A 15,364-nucleotide genomic window follows, 5' to 3' on the forward strand; every position below is an offset into this window, starting at 1 on the left:
AACAAGAATACCCTTGGCAGGGAATAGGGAGGCAAAGTTTAGAACAGAGGCAGAAGGAACACCCATTCAGAGCCTGCCCCACATGTGGCCCATACTTATACAGCCACCCAATTAGATAAGATGGATGAAGCAAAGAAGTGCAGGCTGACAGGAACCGGATGTAGAACTCTCCTGAGAGACACAGCCAGAATACAGCAAATACAGAGGCGAATGCCAGCAGCAAACCACTGAACTGAGAACAGGACCCTGTTGAAGGAATTAGAGAAAGGACTGAAAGAACTTGAAGGGGCTCGAGACCCCTTATGAACAACAATGCCAAACAACCAGAGCTTCCAGGGACTAAGCCACTACCCAACGACTATACATGGACTGACCCTGGGCTTCAACCTCATAGGTAGCAATGAATATCCTAGTAAGAGCACCAGTGGAAGTGGAAGCCCTTGGTCCTGCTAAGGGTGAACCACCAGTGAAAGTGATTGTTGTGGGGAGGGTGGTGATGGGGGGAGGATGGGGAGGGGAACACCGTTAGAGAAGGGGAGGGGGAGGGGTTAGGGGGATGTTGGTCCAGAAACCGGGAGGGGGAATAACAATCGAAATGTAAATAAGAAATACTCAAGTTAATAAAGATGGGAAAAAAAGAAAAAAATGGGGTTCAGAGCTGAACAAAGAATTCACAGCTGATGAATGTCGAATGGCTGAGAAGCACCTAAAGAAATGTTCAACATCTTTAGTCATAAGGGAAATGAAAGTCAAAACAACCCTGAGATTCTACCTCACACCAGTGAGAATGGCTAAGATCAAAAACTCTGGCAACAGCAGATGCTGGCGAGGATGTGGAGAAAGAGGAACACTCCTCCATTGTTGGTGGGATTGCAGACTGGTACAACCATTCTGGAAATCAGTCTGGAAGTTCCTCAGAAAATTGGACATTGCACTACCTGAGGACCCAGCTATACCTCTCCTGGGCATATACTCAAAAGATGCTCCAACATACAGCAAAGACACATGCTCCACTATGTTCATAGCAGCCTTATTTATAATAGCCAGAGGCTGGAAACAACCCAGATGTCCTTGAACAGAGGAATGGATAAAGAAAATGAGGTACATCTACACAATGGAGCACTACTCAGCTATTAAAAATAATGACTTCATGAAATTCAAAGGCAAGTGGATGGACCTAGAAAATATCATCCAGAGTGAGGTAACCCAGTCACAAAAATCCACACTTGGTATGCACTCACCCAAGTGTGAGATTAGCCTAAAAGCTCGAATTACTCAAGATATAATCCATAGACCCCATGAAGCTCAAGAAGAAGGCCAACCAAAATGCAGATGCTTCAGTCCTTCTTAAGAGGGGGAACAAAAATATTCATAGGAGGAGATATGAGACAAAGTTTGGAGCAGAGACTGAAGGAACAGCCATTCAGAGCCGGCCCCATCTGGGGATCAAGCCCATTTACATATAGCCACCAAACCCAGACAATATTGCTGATGCCAAGAAGTGCGTGCTGACAGGAGCCTGATATAACTGTCTCCTGAGAGGCCCTACCAGAGCCTGACAAATACAGAGGTGAATGCTCGCAGCCAACCATTGAACATGGGGTCCCCATTGGAAGAGTTAGAGAAATGATTGAAGGAGTTGAAGGGGCTTACAACCCCGTAAGAACAACAATACCAACCAACCAGATCTCCCAGGGACTAAACCACCATCCAAAGAATACATATGGACATGGCTCCAGCTGCATATGTAACAGAGGATGGCCTTGTTGGCACCATTGGGAGGAGAAGCCCTTGGTCATGCCAAGGCTGGACTCCCCAGTGTAGGAGAATGTCAGGGCAGGGATGGAGGAAGCGGTGGGTGGTTGGGTGGGGGAACACCCTCTTAGAAGAAGGGGAGGGAGGATGGGATGGGGGTTTATGGAGGGGAAACCAGGAAAGGGGATAACATTTGCAATGTAAATGAAAAATATCCAACAAAAATAATACAAATAATATATAAGACTTGGGACAGAAGTAGCCTGCATGAGTAGGTGATAATACTATGGTCAGGAGGCATGGGTTATTACATGAAAATTTCAGTGTCAGTGTCAGTCAGAGGATACCTCCCTTTGAGTTATTGGCCAGGGTGGCCCTTGGAGGCACACAAAATAACACAGGCTATTGATGTTGTTCTGGGTTGCCCGCTAGATTGGTAAGACTCTATCGTTGAAGACACCATGTTCTTTGGAAGCAGGTCACAGAGAATCAGCCATGGCTGAACAGGGAACCATGTCCATGCTCACTGGCTTATACAGTGGCAGAAGGTGCTAAGCAGAATTGCTGGGGCAGAAAAGACATCCACAGTTTCAACTGGCACTGGATCTTGCATGTTATGATACTGAATTTCTTTGAAAACTTTGTCCAATATTGCAAAGTGGCACATCTATTATAGGATTAATCAACTGCTTTCCAGTTAGACCCGAGGCCTGCTTCATAGGAGAGATTGCATACCTTGTACTAAACCTGTTCAAAAGTTCATGACTGGGAGAGCAGAGGCCCTGGACGGGAGTACACATCGTTGTTATGGTAACTGGTCCAGTTGTAAACTACCTGCTAAATACTTATATCCACAGTTAGATCTGCGTTGCTCTCAACTTTGGTCAGAGAAGCTTCTTTTTACAGTGGGCAGTGGTTTACGCAGAGAATCATAACTGGTCAAAGTGTAAAGCATAAGTAGCTGTGAATGTTTATCTGTGGTGATCTATTTAAATTAACTTCTTCCCTCTCATCCATGGCTCTGAGAACATCTGCAGACGACTGGGTGGTATGAATATGAGTGCAGGTTGGATGGAGAGGAGAGCGGTGAAAGCTGATTTCTGGTCATGACATGGCTGTTGTACAGATCAGCTCAGTGGCTGTGGTCCCCTGCCTTAGAGCTGTACAATATCAGGGTGGTCAAAATTCCAGCATGGATGGTGGAGGGGCCCCTGAGGACCCACTCTTGGCTAGTTGGTGCTTGATGGTTGCTGAGAGAATGGATGGCCCTACACTCGTACAAATAAAGATAGCAGTCACTGGATGCAGGAGCTTATGAATAACATAAGCAAAAAGAGGTCAGGAAGATAGAAATCTCCTCTCTATCTAGTGAGGTGAAAGCTCTGGAGCAGTTCTCAACCTGTGGGTCGTGGCTCCTTTGGCAAACCTCTGTCTCCAAAAATATTTACATTACATTTCATAACAGTAGTCAAAGTACAGCTATGAGGTGGCAAGGAAAATAATTTTATGGTTGCGAGTCACCACAATACAAAAAAAATAAAACTGTATAAAAGGGTCACAGTATTAGGTAGTAATACTGCTGTAGAGGAAGCTGGAGTGAGGTAGTATGAATACATATCTCAGAATCCATTGCACAAAGATGTACAATTTCAAAAATAAAGTATTTTTTAGAAAAGACTTAGAGGTAATAATATTACAACTGTACACATTCTAGGTTATCCTATTTAAAAAAAGACCAAAAAGTTTTAAAAAATGTTAACAGTAAGGATCTCTGAATCCTAAAATTATGTACAATTGTTTAAATTGTTATCATCATCTCTAATTTTCTCAAAATTAGTATAGGCACGTGCACTTATATCTCATTATTTCTGAGAAAACAAAAACATGTGTGCATGTATGTAAATGTGTGCATGTGTGTGTATATATATGTCTGTGTGTATGTGTACTTGTATGTGTGTGCATATATATATATATATATACACACATGTGTGTTTCTCTTCACATGATTGAAAAATCAGAAGCAGAGAGTAGTTGAATTATTATGAACAAGGTCCTTGCCACAGTCATCTTTCCCAGAAGTCCTATGTAAACACTCAGGCTGCAACAGAGACCAGCTTGATATTAAGTGCCACACTGGGACACTTCTATAAATGCACTAGAAGACCTTGTGAGTCAGTTATGGGAGATGGGGGAGTCAACCCATCTAATGGTTCAAGCCAGTTTGAACTGCAAAAGCATGCTAATTGTTAAATGTCTCAGGCAGAATTTTTTATACTTTCCCTTATTTTAAAACATTTATTTAGTTTTATGGTGTTTTGTCAGCATATTTGTCTGTGAACCACATGCATCCCTTGTACTCTCCAAGGTCAGAAGAGGGCACTGGATTTTCTAAGACTGGAGTTGCAGGTGGTTATGAACTGCCATGTAGGTGTTGGGAAAGTAACCTGGGTCCTCTGGAAGAGCAGTAATTGTTCTTAACCTCTGAGCCATCTTTCCTTTCCTTTTTGGTGTGCCTAAGTCAAGATCTCTATGCGATATTTCTTCTATCCTGACATGTTCCCTTGTTTTTAACAGCTTCTTTGAATAGGGTTCTTGGGCACTTCTGTTCTATAGGAAATGCTGCAGAGTATGCTCAGAAGTCACACATTTGTTCTAGGTAGACCCCTTTCTGATTCTTCAGATATAGAGTTGTGGTTAGACACAGACAAGAGCCTGATTTCAGTTATGCAGAAGACGAGAAAGCTTCATTCTCCATGTCTCAGGTAAACACACAAGAGAAAGCAAATGGAATTGTTTTTCTTCAATCCATTCCTTGTCCTTTGCTCATTTCTAATCTGGAAGAGTTGCTCTTATTCCTCTGGATAAATGGTTCATGATGGCCATAGCACATCTGCATGATATGGGCTCTGCAAGAGAGCTAGTACCCTGGTGTAGAAGGTAATTAAGTAGGAGAATGGCTTCTTTAACCTCTGGTGGAAATTCCTTTCCCCTTATGTGTACACACTCTGCAGTGTTTGGTTTGAGTGATACCTTGATGGTGACCTTTCCTCCACTGGACAGGTGAGCCTAGCAAGAGGGCCTCCTATCCAGGGCAAACTTTTGTTCTGCTTCAACTGTGACTAATGTGCTCTGTCTCCTGACAGCAGTTCTTCTGATTGCCATCTCACTCTGACCCGTTTGCCCTGACTTCTGACGCTTGTTCTTCTGATGAGAGCTACAAGGACATGTCCCAAGACATACCCTTATCTCAGGAGACAGAATTTTCTACATATAAAAAGACCCATCAGACCTTAATGGTTTTATTGATGGAAAGTGCTGCATGGAAATACTAAGGTGGCCACTGGGTCATCTGCTAAAGTGAGCACCAAAGTTTCAGCCCATAACAGATGGCCTTTCATCCAGGAAACTGCTTTGTACTTTTGTTCTGCTTCAGGCTGAAAAGGAGAGTTCTATAGCCATCTCTTCTAAGTTCCAGGTTTTACTGCTCAGAGAGAACTCTGGCTGTTCAGGTCTCACTTATGTCTGAACCAAGCAGTCTCTTACACAAATATCAGTCCACCTTGGTGATTCTGCTTCCTTCCCTGTCTTTCCCAGGACTCATTCGCCTTTGTCTCAGTTCAGCTCCAGCTTAAAAGACCTTTCTTTTAAGGAAGACACTCCTCTGCTGTGGAATTCCCCACAAAAGAAAAGGTGAGTTTCTTTCCTTTTTAATTACATTAATAACTTCCTGGGAAATATTCTTCCTTGAGAGTCTATTACAGCAAATACTCATGACTTGGGATTGTATTCTGTTGCTTGCGAAGATGCTTTGGGCATAACCCTGGAATGATGACCTTGCAAATGTGTGCACCCATGCATGTATACAATTCTGACAGGCTGTCTCATTGACCCAGAGGCTTAACCCTTATCCACCAGAATATAACTTAATTCTCTTACTCCTCTCTGGGAAGCAGCTGAAAGCAAGCACCCACACATGTATTTCTTATTTTTCTTGGATTACTTGGTCAACTATTAAGAGATGACACATTTGGGCTGGAGAGATAGCTCAGCAGTTAAGAGCACTGACTGCTCTTCCAGAGGTCCTGAGTTCAAATCCCAGCAACCACATGGTGGCTCCTAACCATCTGTAATGAGGTCTGATGCCCTCTTCTGGTGTGTCTGATGACAGCCACAATGTACTCATATATACAATAAATAAATTAAAAAAAAAAAAGAGATGACACATTTTCCATGTGCAATTCACCACAAAGCAGCAATGTACAAGCATTTGTCTTGGGCAGAGACATGGCTTGGATATTGGCGTGGCTCATGGTGGAGGCCAGAGCAAGCTAAAAGCCAAAACCTCAAGGCAAATTTGCTTACATTATATTCATTATATTCTCCCTTTCTTCTTCTGCATGAAGTGAATTAAGATATTGGCTGTAGGCTTACCTGACAATCAACCCTGTGAATTCCAATTGATGCAATTATGACACAAATGTCATAGGCTAACAGTAGCTTTATGATTAAATTTGAGGCCTTCTCCACAGGAAAGGACTCATACCAGGTACCATAAACCTGACCAAGACCCTGTGGTTGGGGTAGGCATGCGTACCCCACCCCTGTCATTTTGCTAAATAAAAATGGACATAGCTTCCAACTGTCTCCTAAATACTTACGCAGCTTTCATTTCAGAGCACTCAGGACAACGACACTGGGCTGGAGAGTGCTCCATCCTAGAACTAGCACGACAGTCACTCACCGTGGGCTGTTTCAGCTTCAGCTCTCCAGTTGTGCTGGCACAATTCAAGCCTCCCGAGCAGATGGGTAGAATCCATTTCTACTCCATAGAAAGCTCCAATGAATAGCACGACTGTACACTGTGCAGACAGCAGCATGCTTCTTAGAGAAAGCAGTTTCTTAGCTCCCGTCCTGCTGTGGTTGTGGGTTTTTCCAACAGACAAAAGGAAGGTGATAGTATTTTTCAAACATGGGCATTTTCCAGTCACAAATTAATTGAAAAGATAACTATTTCCAAAACCACTTATCTTGGCCACAACATTGTGCTTAAACCAACTTAGTTTCTATCTCTAGGTTTTTCCTTAAGAAGAAGATAATTTTTTTTTAATGTGAAAAAGTCTTCAAACTGTGATAAGTGTTGATTCACGTTGCCTGACTAAAAGAACATGTGACACCAGATCTCAGCTATGGTCAATACTAAGGTCATCACCACACGGAGTTGGTCTAGCTAGAGAGCGAGTGCTCATGAACATCAAAGAGAAGGACACAAAGGAAGGCACATGCACTGGTTTGAGCCAGAAGCAGCTGTGTTAGCACATTAGATAAATTCCTAAGCCCCTTTTCCTGCAGGGCTCTACCATTCATTCTGAAACTGAGTGGCCCTACAAAATTTGAGTTGAATGTCTTCAAGAAAGAGACATTGCTGGAAGTATGAGGCAGTGCCAGGATGCCTATGGTCCTGTCTCATTGCCGTGACCAAATGCTTGACAAAGCAGCTTAAGGAAGCAAGGGGCCATTTTGACTCACTGTGCAGTTTATCATGGTGGTAAAATTACAGCAACAGGAGTGTCAGGTGGCTGGTCACATTGCACCTGCAGACAAAAAGCAGAGAGAGGTAAAAGCTGTTGCTTAGCCAGCTTTTTACTTTTTATTTTGTTGGGGATCCCAATCCCCAACAAATGGTGCTACCCATATTTGGGTGGCCCTTTCCAGCTTAATTAACCAGATCGAAAACCTGCCTTGTAGACATGCCCAGGGATTTGTCTCCTAGGTAACACTGACAATAAGTATCAAGTCCCACAACCTTTGAAAGACCAGCGCTGTTTTTGAGGGAGATACCACTTCAGGAAATATAAACACAGCTTTTTCTTTTTTTCTTTCCAGGTCTCAGTTCATGCCTGTTCATCACCCAGAATTCATAGCTACTGAAGATTCATGGGAAAGCGGCCTGACTGTCTGGGAGCAAAAATGCATGCTGGGTAAAGAAGTTGCAGATTTGTCTGCATTGGCCTCCTCAGAGAAAGGGGATCTTGCAGGCGGTGTCCACCTTAGAGCCCAGGTCTCCAAGCTTGGGTAGGTGGATGTGGAGAGACAGCTCTGGCAGTAGATAAGTGGCTGCATGCAGCTTTCTGTTTGCCCTGAGGCTTGCCCATACCTCACTCTTCCAAAAACCCAAGGTTTAAGGGAAGATGAACTTTTCCTGTTTAGTCAGGATACATTAGTTTTTTTCAGTATTATCTATTCTTTCCCTAGGCTATGGGAGACACATAGGCCAGCCCTGCAAAATCAGCAGGGTACTGACCAAGTCACAAGGAAGCCTGATGAAAAACCCAAGTGAGCTTCATTTCCTATTCATCCCTTCCTGTTTATGAGGCTGGCCAGCATCTTCTTGACAAATACAATAATTGGGTTTAGGGATCCCTGTGGTGTTTTCAAATTTATTGTCTTGTAGAATTCAGTGTCCTCCTGTGTGGTAACAAGTGAGAGCCTTAGGCTTCTAGGGCACGAATGGAGGGATGTGTGTGGGAGGGCTAAGAGGATTTTCTGGCCTCTGGTGCTGCCCACAGAGTGTCTGTATTTTACATAGTTTATCCACTGCACTTCCTTATTCAGGGGTGGGGAGTTCTCCTTAGGTCAACATGTTTGAAAGCCCATCTCCAAGGAAAGACCATGGCTCGGGAGCTAAAGCCAATAGACCCCATTTAAGACTTGAAGCAGCTGGGTAACTATGATAGGGCTGTGCATGGCTGTGCAGTTATCTCCTGTGACATGACATCATTTTCCTCCACTGCCTTCTGTGGGCTTCTTCAAAGATAATGTGTATGGCCAAGATGCGATGAAACTGCCCAGTGTTGGTGATGTTGTGTTACTGTGTTTGCTGGTTGGTCTTTTCTGAAGACACTGGAAAGGTTGGTGGACTCAGTTTTAGGCCCCAAGTCTATTTATCTACGCTCATAGAGGTCCAGTGCCAAGTCATTACCAAGTCAGCCTATTGGTCTCCGAACGCTCGTGGCAGTTATGTGGGGGAATAGTGGCTGGGATCCTTTCATCTTGACCATGTTTCTTTCTAACCTGTTTCCTAATCATCGGCAGCTTCTTCACCATGACTGCTCTCGGTGCTTCTCTTAGTCATAATGGACCTTTGGTTCACAGATCTGTTCTGAAATTTTACAAATCATGCAATCATGTTTGGAGATCTGGCCACAGGGTCACTGGAGGAGAGGGTTGAAGCCAGTCACTCACTGTGTATATAACTCTGTGTAACAGAGCAGTGACTGCAATAGGCTCACTCTTGGGGTTAAACACAATCAGGAGATAAGAGGGTAGAGTGGCTTAGTACTTGGCAACACATAGGAGGACGCTGATCGATTCTCAAGCAGCGTCTCAAGTAAACCCAACAAGGGGCTTCATCAAGGGAACAGTAGCGCTTTCATCAAGTAAGACTCATCTTACAAGTGTCCCTGGGCTGGAGGTTCTTCAGCAGGCAGGCACTTTGTTATAGGGAGCCCGTCAGAGATGACCACTGAGGTATAGCTTATAGCTAATTGTGAGTCTTTATTCTAGCCAGTTGCGACCAAGCAAGTACTTTAAGGACACACACAGCCCTGAGTGTCTAGAACAGGAGGTTTTTGAAGGCAGAAACCAAGTCCTGGTATCTTCCTTAGCAGCTTCAGCATAGAGGGAGAGACTTGGAGTAAGCAAGCAATTTGAAAGAAGCCATAGTAAGCTGCAGCTTCAGAGTTCTGCACCCTCAGGCTAAGGTAAGTTAGCTAGGGTATCCTGACCGTGGGTTCCTAGAGTAGCTCGGAGTAATTTTCCATGGGATTCTCCTTCAAGGAGATCATATTCTAGTTAAATATGAAATGACCTCAGCAAGAATACAAGATGGAGGAACCTCCGGATTTTCTTGTCCGGTCACAACTTTAGTGTCCTGCTTCCTTAACATCACCTGCTCAAACACAGGCGAACAAGGACCTCTCTAGGCACAGACTATAATAAAATGGTTTTAAGTTTGTTTTTGCTCACTTAACGTGCTATGTGGGAGTATCTGCTTTCCGATAAGTTTCTCTGAAAGGTCTATCTTCAATCAAAGGCAACTTTAGGGGCATGTCTAGTCTTCTGAATGGGCGGCAGCTTTCTGCAAGCATATACAGTTACCCTGAAAGTACCCATGGGGTCACTAACAAGTCTAGATAGTAGCAGGCATCAAGAGCAGAGACGTGCCTGAGATGAGCAAGAGATGTTTTATTCTGAATCGTCAGCTCTGCTGTACACCAGTTATGTTAAAAATGATACCTAGGATACCTCAGTTATACTTTATACTTTAAAAACAAAAGCCATTTAGATTCCCAACCCAAGTAGGAGTCGTGAGGATAGAATTTGGAAGTGTGAAAGGATTGTTTGTCAGATCGTTAAGTCTAAGAGAATGCAAAATGAAACTTTGCCATTTTCAAATTTTCAGAATGACCTTCTAACACATAAGGAACTGAACGTGTGAGCAGAGTAACCAGAAGCTGTCCCATCATGGGCTCTCTTGTTCCCCACACATCCCAAACAGGCTGGTGCTCTGTGTGACTCAGGACCTCCCTTTTCTCTTGCAGATGCTGTGTGCGCTGGATGAAGATCACAGGCTTGTTTGTTTTCGTGGTGCTGTGCTCTGTGAGTACCAACGTCACCCAGAACTGCTATTGGATCAATGTGGGTCCTGGCGGCCTTCCTGGGTGGACACAGCCCTGTGTGTTTTGGGACAGATGGCAGAAGGGCCTGAGGCCTGGTACCTTGTGCTAACACCAATTGGCTGAGTTTCTGAGTTCTTTGAAAGAGACACTGAGTGTGCACGGACCTGGCAGCTGATGGAAGCCCGTAGCACTGGATGGGCTTCTGTGTGTAGGCAGGAATCTGTGTATCTCTGTAACATGCAGTCTGCAAAAAATGACGCATCTCGTTACTTCTCCCTGAATGAGACCTGTGTGGGAGGGTCCGAAATCAGGCACTCTCATACCGTCAAAAGGAAACAATCACCCTGAACTCTGGAAACCTCACACTTTAGTTATGTTTTGGTTACTAATGTTCGCCTGGATTTCTACTCACACAACTGAGTGGTGCTGAAACCTTCACTAAGCAGACATAGAAGGGTTACTGTGATGTCTAGGGAGGAGGTCAGAGTTCATCAGTTTTTCTTTGGGCTCAAAAGACAACTTGAGCTCAATCTTTAGGCATCAGGTTTTGTTTGTTTTGTTTTGTTTTTTAAACTTGTTGACACATCTGAAAGACTTTGAGAAATTGCTTTGAACTTCCATAGTATGGCTTCTTCTCATTAATTTCTTTAACCACTTTCATTTTAATTAATAATGCTCTTTGCAATTTCCACAAACACGTTACAATGGTCACCGAGGTCCATTTCGCTGTTCTCCTCAATAGGGAAATGATCTGTATGCACTTTGATGGTTTAATTTGTGGCTGGGCATTTAGGAACTGTTGAAACACACTTTGGAAGGGCAAATCCTTAAAACTGGAAAACATCAGCAATCAAGGTTCATTATAGCTAAGACGGGTGGATGAATAAAAATATTTTAACATCCTAATTCTGTTAGGGCAAGCTGGTGAAATGTGGATGCATAAATCAGACCTCTATCTTTTAACAGTAGTCATAATTATATAAATCCTATGCTCTTTATATTATACATATATAATTAAATATTGTTAATGGTTACAGATTTTATTCAGCCTGTATCCAGATCAAGGAAAGCTATGGCAGCTGTTGGCCGTGTCTCCGCTGGAAAACTACTGTATCCAAAGTGTGTGTGGGATAGCAGTTACCCCTGGCTGAAATTTGCAAGGCAAAGCCATTCAGAAATGATTGCACTTGTTAAAGAGGCCCAAACATAGACTGTGAGAGTCAGTATTCCTTCTACAGAAACTGACTCTTCAGGATGTACCTGATGGCCAGGCTTCCCAAAGGTCTGGTGTCATGGTCTAGTGTCATATGATCTGCGCCCAGATCCTCTTTCTTCTAGCATTTTAATATAGATAATCTCTATCGGCATGTCTTCAAGTTGTGGTTTTTACGTCTGACCATAGCTTCTGTTCAGCTGCTGCTTTTGTGCCTTCATTTTCTCTTGCCTCAGAGTCTTCTGCTGAAAACCATCATATAGGATAGTTGGATACTGAATTCCATGCTGTTTTTAAGGGTAGAAACAGATCATGTCTTCACTTCTGCACTACTTGGAGGGTTGATGTAAACCTAGTTATAAACAAGCTGAGGTAGGGGGTGTTGGAAGCCTGGAGTGAAGGTGTAGTGTCCGACTTGAGTATGGTCGTGTCAAGGACTCTAATGCCTCAGATCATGAGAATTGTGTACGGATATTGACAGTGTGTGCAAAACTAACAACTGTAGCTTCATCCTTGCACATACAATCTGAGACTGCTCCCCTACATACATCTCCCACTGAGACTAGCTAACTCCTCCCCGTTGTGCACACTATAAGGTGTTGAGTTTCTGGGTTGTACAGTTGCTTTCTCTGTTAGAGTGAGCACAGCCCCCAGCTTTTCTGTATATATGTTTGTCCTTTCTTCATTCCTAATTTGTTCCAGTCAGTTCCAGGACCATGCCATGCAGAGAATGGTCAGTGGAGCCTTGAAATAGGGGCTCCTAACTATCGGGGAACTGCATAGCTAGTCAAGTCCACACTCCTGAGAAAAGCTTGCAAATAAAGGTAAAGGGAAAGAGAAAGATAAGAAGGGGGCACAATTCCAATGGCTGGGTATAAAACGTGGGACAAGTGGAATCTAGAGACAGGCAGTTATATATTGGTCTTCAGGGGAGATTTTGAGAAACTGTGGGGAAGTAAGATACAATATTGTATCTTCATCAGATTTTAAATTATGTTCAGGAGATGTGCCCTTAGTTTCCTGAGAAATGGGCAGTAGGTTTGCCTGCTTGGGAGGAAATGGGATGACTGAGGGATGGGGACTGAGGGACCCCAGCAAATTCCCATTTTTACTTTTAGATTATGGAGTCTTATGCATGATTCCATAGATCAGCAGCTCTTCCCTCACAGGAGGGAAGGCTCTTTAGAACTGATTCCTGGGACTTGCTGCTATTGCTATGGAGGGGCCATCAATCAATACATTTTCCTTAAAAGACTTACTGACGAGTTAACATAGCCATCATAAAGGTCCAGAGAGCATTGCCCAATAAATAGGAAAAAACCTTGTTGCTGAGATTCACCAGGACCTAAAAGAATGGTACCCAGGCTCATTGCTGGGGTGGGCTCCTTACGTGTGTGTGTGTGTGCGTGTGTGTACGTGTGCGTGTGTGTGCGTGTGTGTGTGCGTGTGTGTGCGTGTGCGTGTGTGTGTGCGTGTGTGTGTGTGCGCGTGTGTGTGTGCGTGTGTGTGTGTGCGTGTGTGTGTGTGTGCGTGCGTGTGCCAATGGCATATGCTTTTTGTTACTATGGCTCTGTAGTATAGTTTGAGTTCAGGTTTTGCAATATCCCCAGTAATGCTCTTTCTGCTTATTGTAATTTCAGTCACTCGGGATCTTTGTGTTTCATATGAAATATGAGGGTTTTTTTTTTTGTATTAGTTCTTTGAAGAGTGTCATTAGGTTTTTGGTGGGGATTGCAGGAATCTGCAGATTGCCTTTTCACAGTCACAGTCACTGTTTCACATTCATTTTCCTTCATCTCTAATTTATTTTAACACCTTAAAGTTTTCATGGCAAGGTCTTTTACCTCCTTGGTTAGACTTGTTCCCAGGCATTTCAAAATGTTACTCCAAATGAGGCTTTTGAAGACAGGTTTTTTAAAATTCTCTGAAAGTTCTCTCTTAAAAATGGAAGGAGCTGACGCACTTAGAGAGCTAAATTCCCATATTATAGTAAAGGGTATTATATATACACTTCAGACTATTCGGTCATTTTCCCATCTGTCATTTGTACAGTTTATTTTCAGTCCTTGTGGAGGTGTCTCTCTCAGTGTTCTCGAGGTTCACCACAGGGTTGCTGTGCCATTGGACTAAGCCCTTTCTTTCTTCCTTGTCTTTTCTCCATTACGGAGAGGGGTGCTTGAGTTTCAGTTAGATAAGCACTTCTCTGTGAGAACACAGTAGAGCTAGGGTTTTGGTAGATTTCCCTCCATCTCACTTTCTTGGACGAAAAAAAAATCTAAGACTTTCCCCTGCTTTTGTCTGCCCCTCTCCCCCTTTCTTTCTTTTTAAAACCCCTGGCTTCATCTTTGTAACCAAGACTTAGATGCTGTGCTCCCTAGCGCTGGGTGACTCTGTGGCAGATGGCTGAAATCCTCTGCAGACCTGCATAGTTGCTGGGTCCTGTCTTCCGTGAGGCTCATGGAGAGAGGAGGAGAGGCATGAGAAGGCAGCTGATGGTACTTAGTGCTGTGCTGGGACGTCTTGTGAGCACCAACAGTAAAACCCTGGTCACATAGGCATCCTGCATAATCGCAGCAGTTTAGGAGAATAGACATCAACAGGTAAAACCTTTTTACCCCCCCACCATGGCTCAATGTAAAGGTCTTCATGGACAGTCATGCTCACTAGTCTCTACCAAGGGGCCCACAGCCTGTCTTGCCTATGATTTTTTTGGCAACATGGATGACAGGGAACTCTATTTTTTATTCCTGGGTTCTTGTACATTTGGATAAGGGGAGAGATAGAAAGAGATGGGAGAGATTAGGGCAGCCAAGCTAGAGGGCAGGGGTGCTGGTGGCTTTAGGACTGACTGTTCATGGGAACCTGATTCTTGCTTCATATGGGCTCCTTAGTCAAATCCAGTGTTGCCACAGATGTCCTATGGCTCCTGTCTCAAGACACTAGGCTCTAAATGTACAGGGAAGGTTTTTGAAAGCTGCCGTCCTGTAGCCAGCCTCTTGGGCCTTAACTGAGTGAGGAGGTTGGTGCCAAGTTGGTTTTGTGTGCTGCAGAGGACATAGTCAGACCTTCTAGAGAAGGCGGTTCTGCTAGAATTGAGGAAGGGGGCTGTAATAGCAGATTAATTACTCCCAGCAAAAAAATCACTCCAAGCACCCAGAGATAAAGAAAAAAACCCCTTTAGTGAGTGGTTGACTATAGTCCCTAGCTCAAGGATCCTCTACCCCAAACACAAATCTTTTATAACTTATATGTAGGTTTGAGTGATCCCTTTGTACTCTTACATACGCTTACATGTGTAAGTCGCTTTTAGGTTCCTGTCCCCAAGTTACACTTAAGTCAATTAAACATTTTTACAGGGACAAAAACCTGTAAGTTCTAGTCATTTCAGACAAATGGGAGATTTGCAGAGCAGAGAGATTGTTGGGCCAGCTGCTAACCAGGGTCATTCAGCCTGCCTGGAGAATTATGTTCTACCTGATAAGGGCCCAGAGCTCAATAAATAGCTGTTAGCCAGGGTCATCTCTGAACTGACAGAAAGCATGCTCGCTGACACTGGTTTGTCATTTTTAATTACTTTCCTCCCTTTAGGTCTGGGATCTTAGCACTTGGGAAGCTGAGGTAGAAGGATCACATCTTCAGGATGGAAATCCACTGCATGCTGAGACCCTGTCTTAGAACACAGACACAGAGAAACAGGCAGAAAAGCTGGGTTGGGCGA

The 15,364-nt window shown here is 43.8% G+C and overlaps 1 protein-coding gene across 1 annotated transcript in view; it reads left to right on the forward strand.

The window, feature by feature from the left end:
- Oca2 (OCA2 melanosomal transmembrane protein) overlaps window positions 1-15,364 on the forward strand; it is a 329,813-nt gene that overhangs the window by 48,285 nt on the left and 266,164 nt on the right. The window contains exons 3-6 of the mRNA NM_001271493.1: window positions 5,350-5,445; window positions 7,639-7,827; window positions 10,356-10,413; window positions 11,471-11,543. Of these exons, the coding sequence (NP_001258422.1) occupies window positions 5,350-5,445; window positions 7,639-7,827; window positions 10,356-10,413; window positions 11,471-11,543 (416 nt within the window). The remainder of the gene's footprint in view (window positions 1-5,349; window positions 5,446-7,638; window positions 7,828-10,355; window positions 10,414-11,470; window positions 11,544-15,364) is intronic.

This window comes from Rattus norvegicus, chromosome 1, assembly GCF_036323735.1.
Source record: "Rattus norvegicus strain BN/NHsdMcwi chromosome 1, GRCr8, whole genome shotgun sequence".
NCBI lineage: Eukaryota > Metazoa > Chordata > Mammalia > Rodentia > Muridae > Rattus > Rattus norvegicus.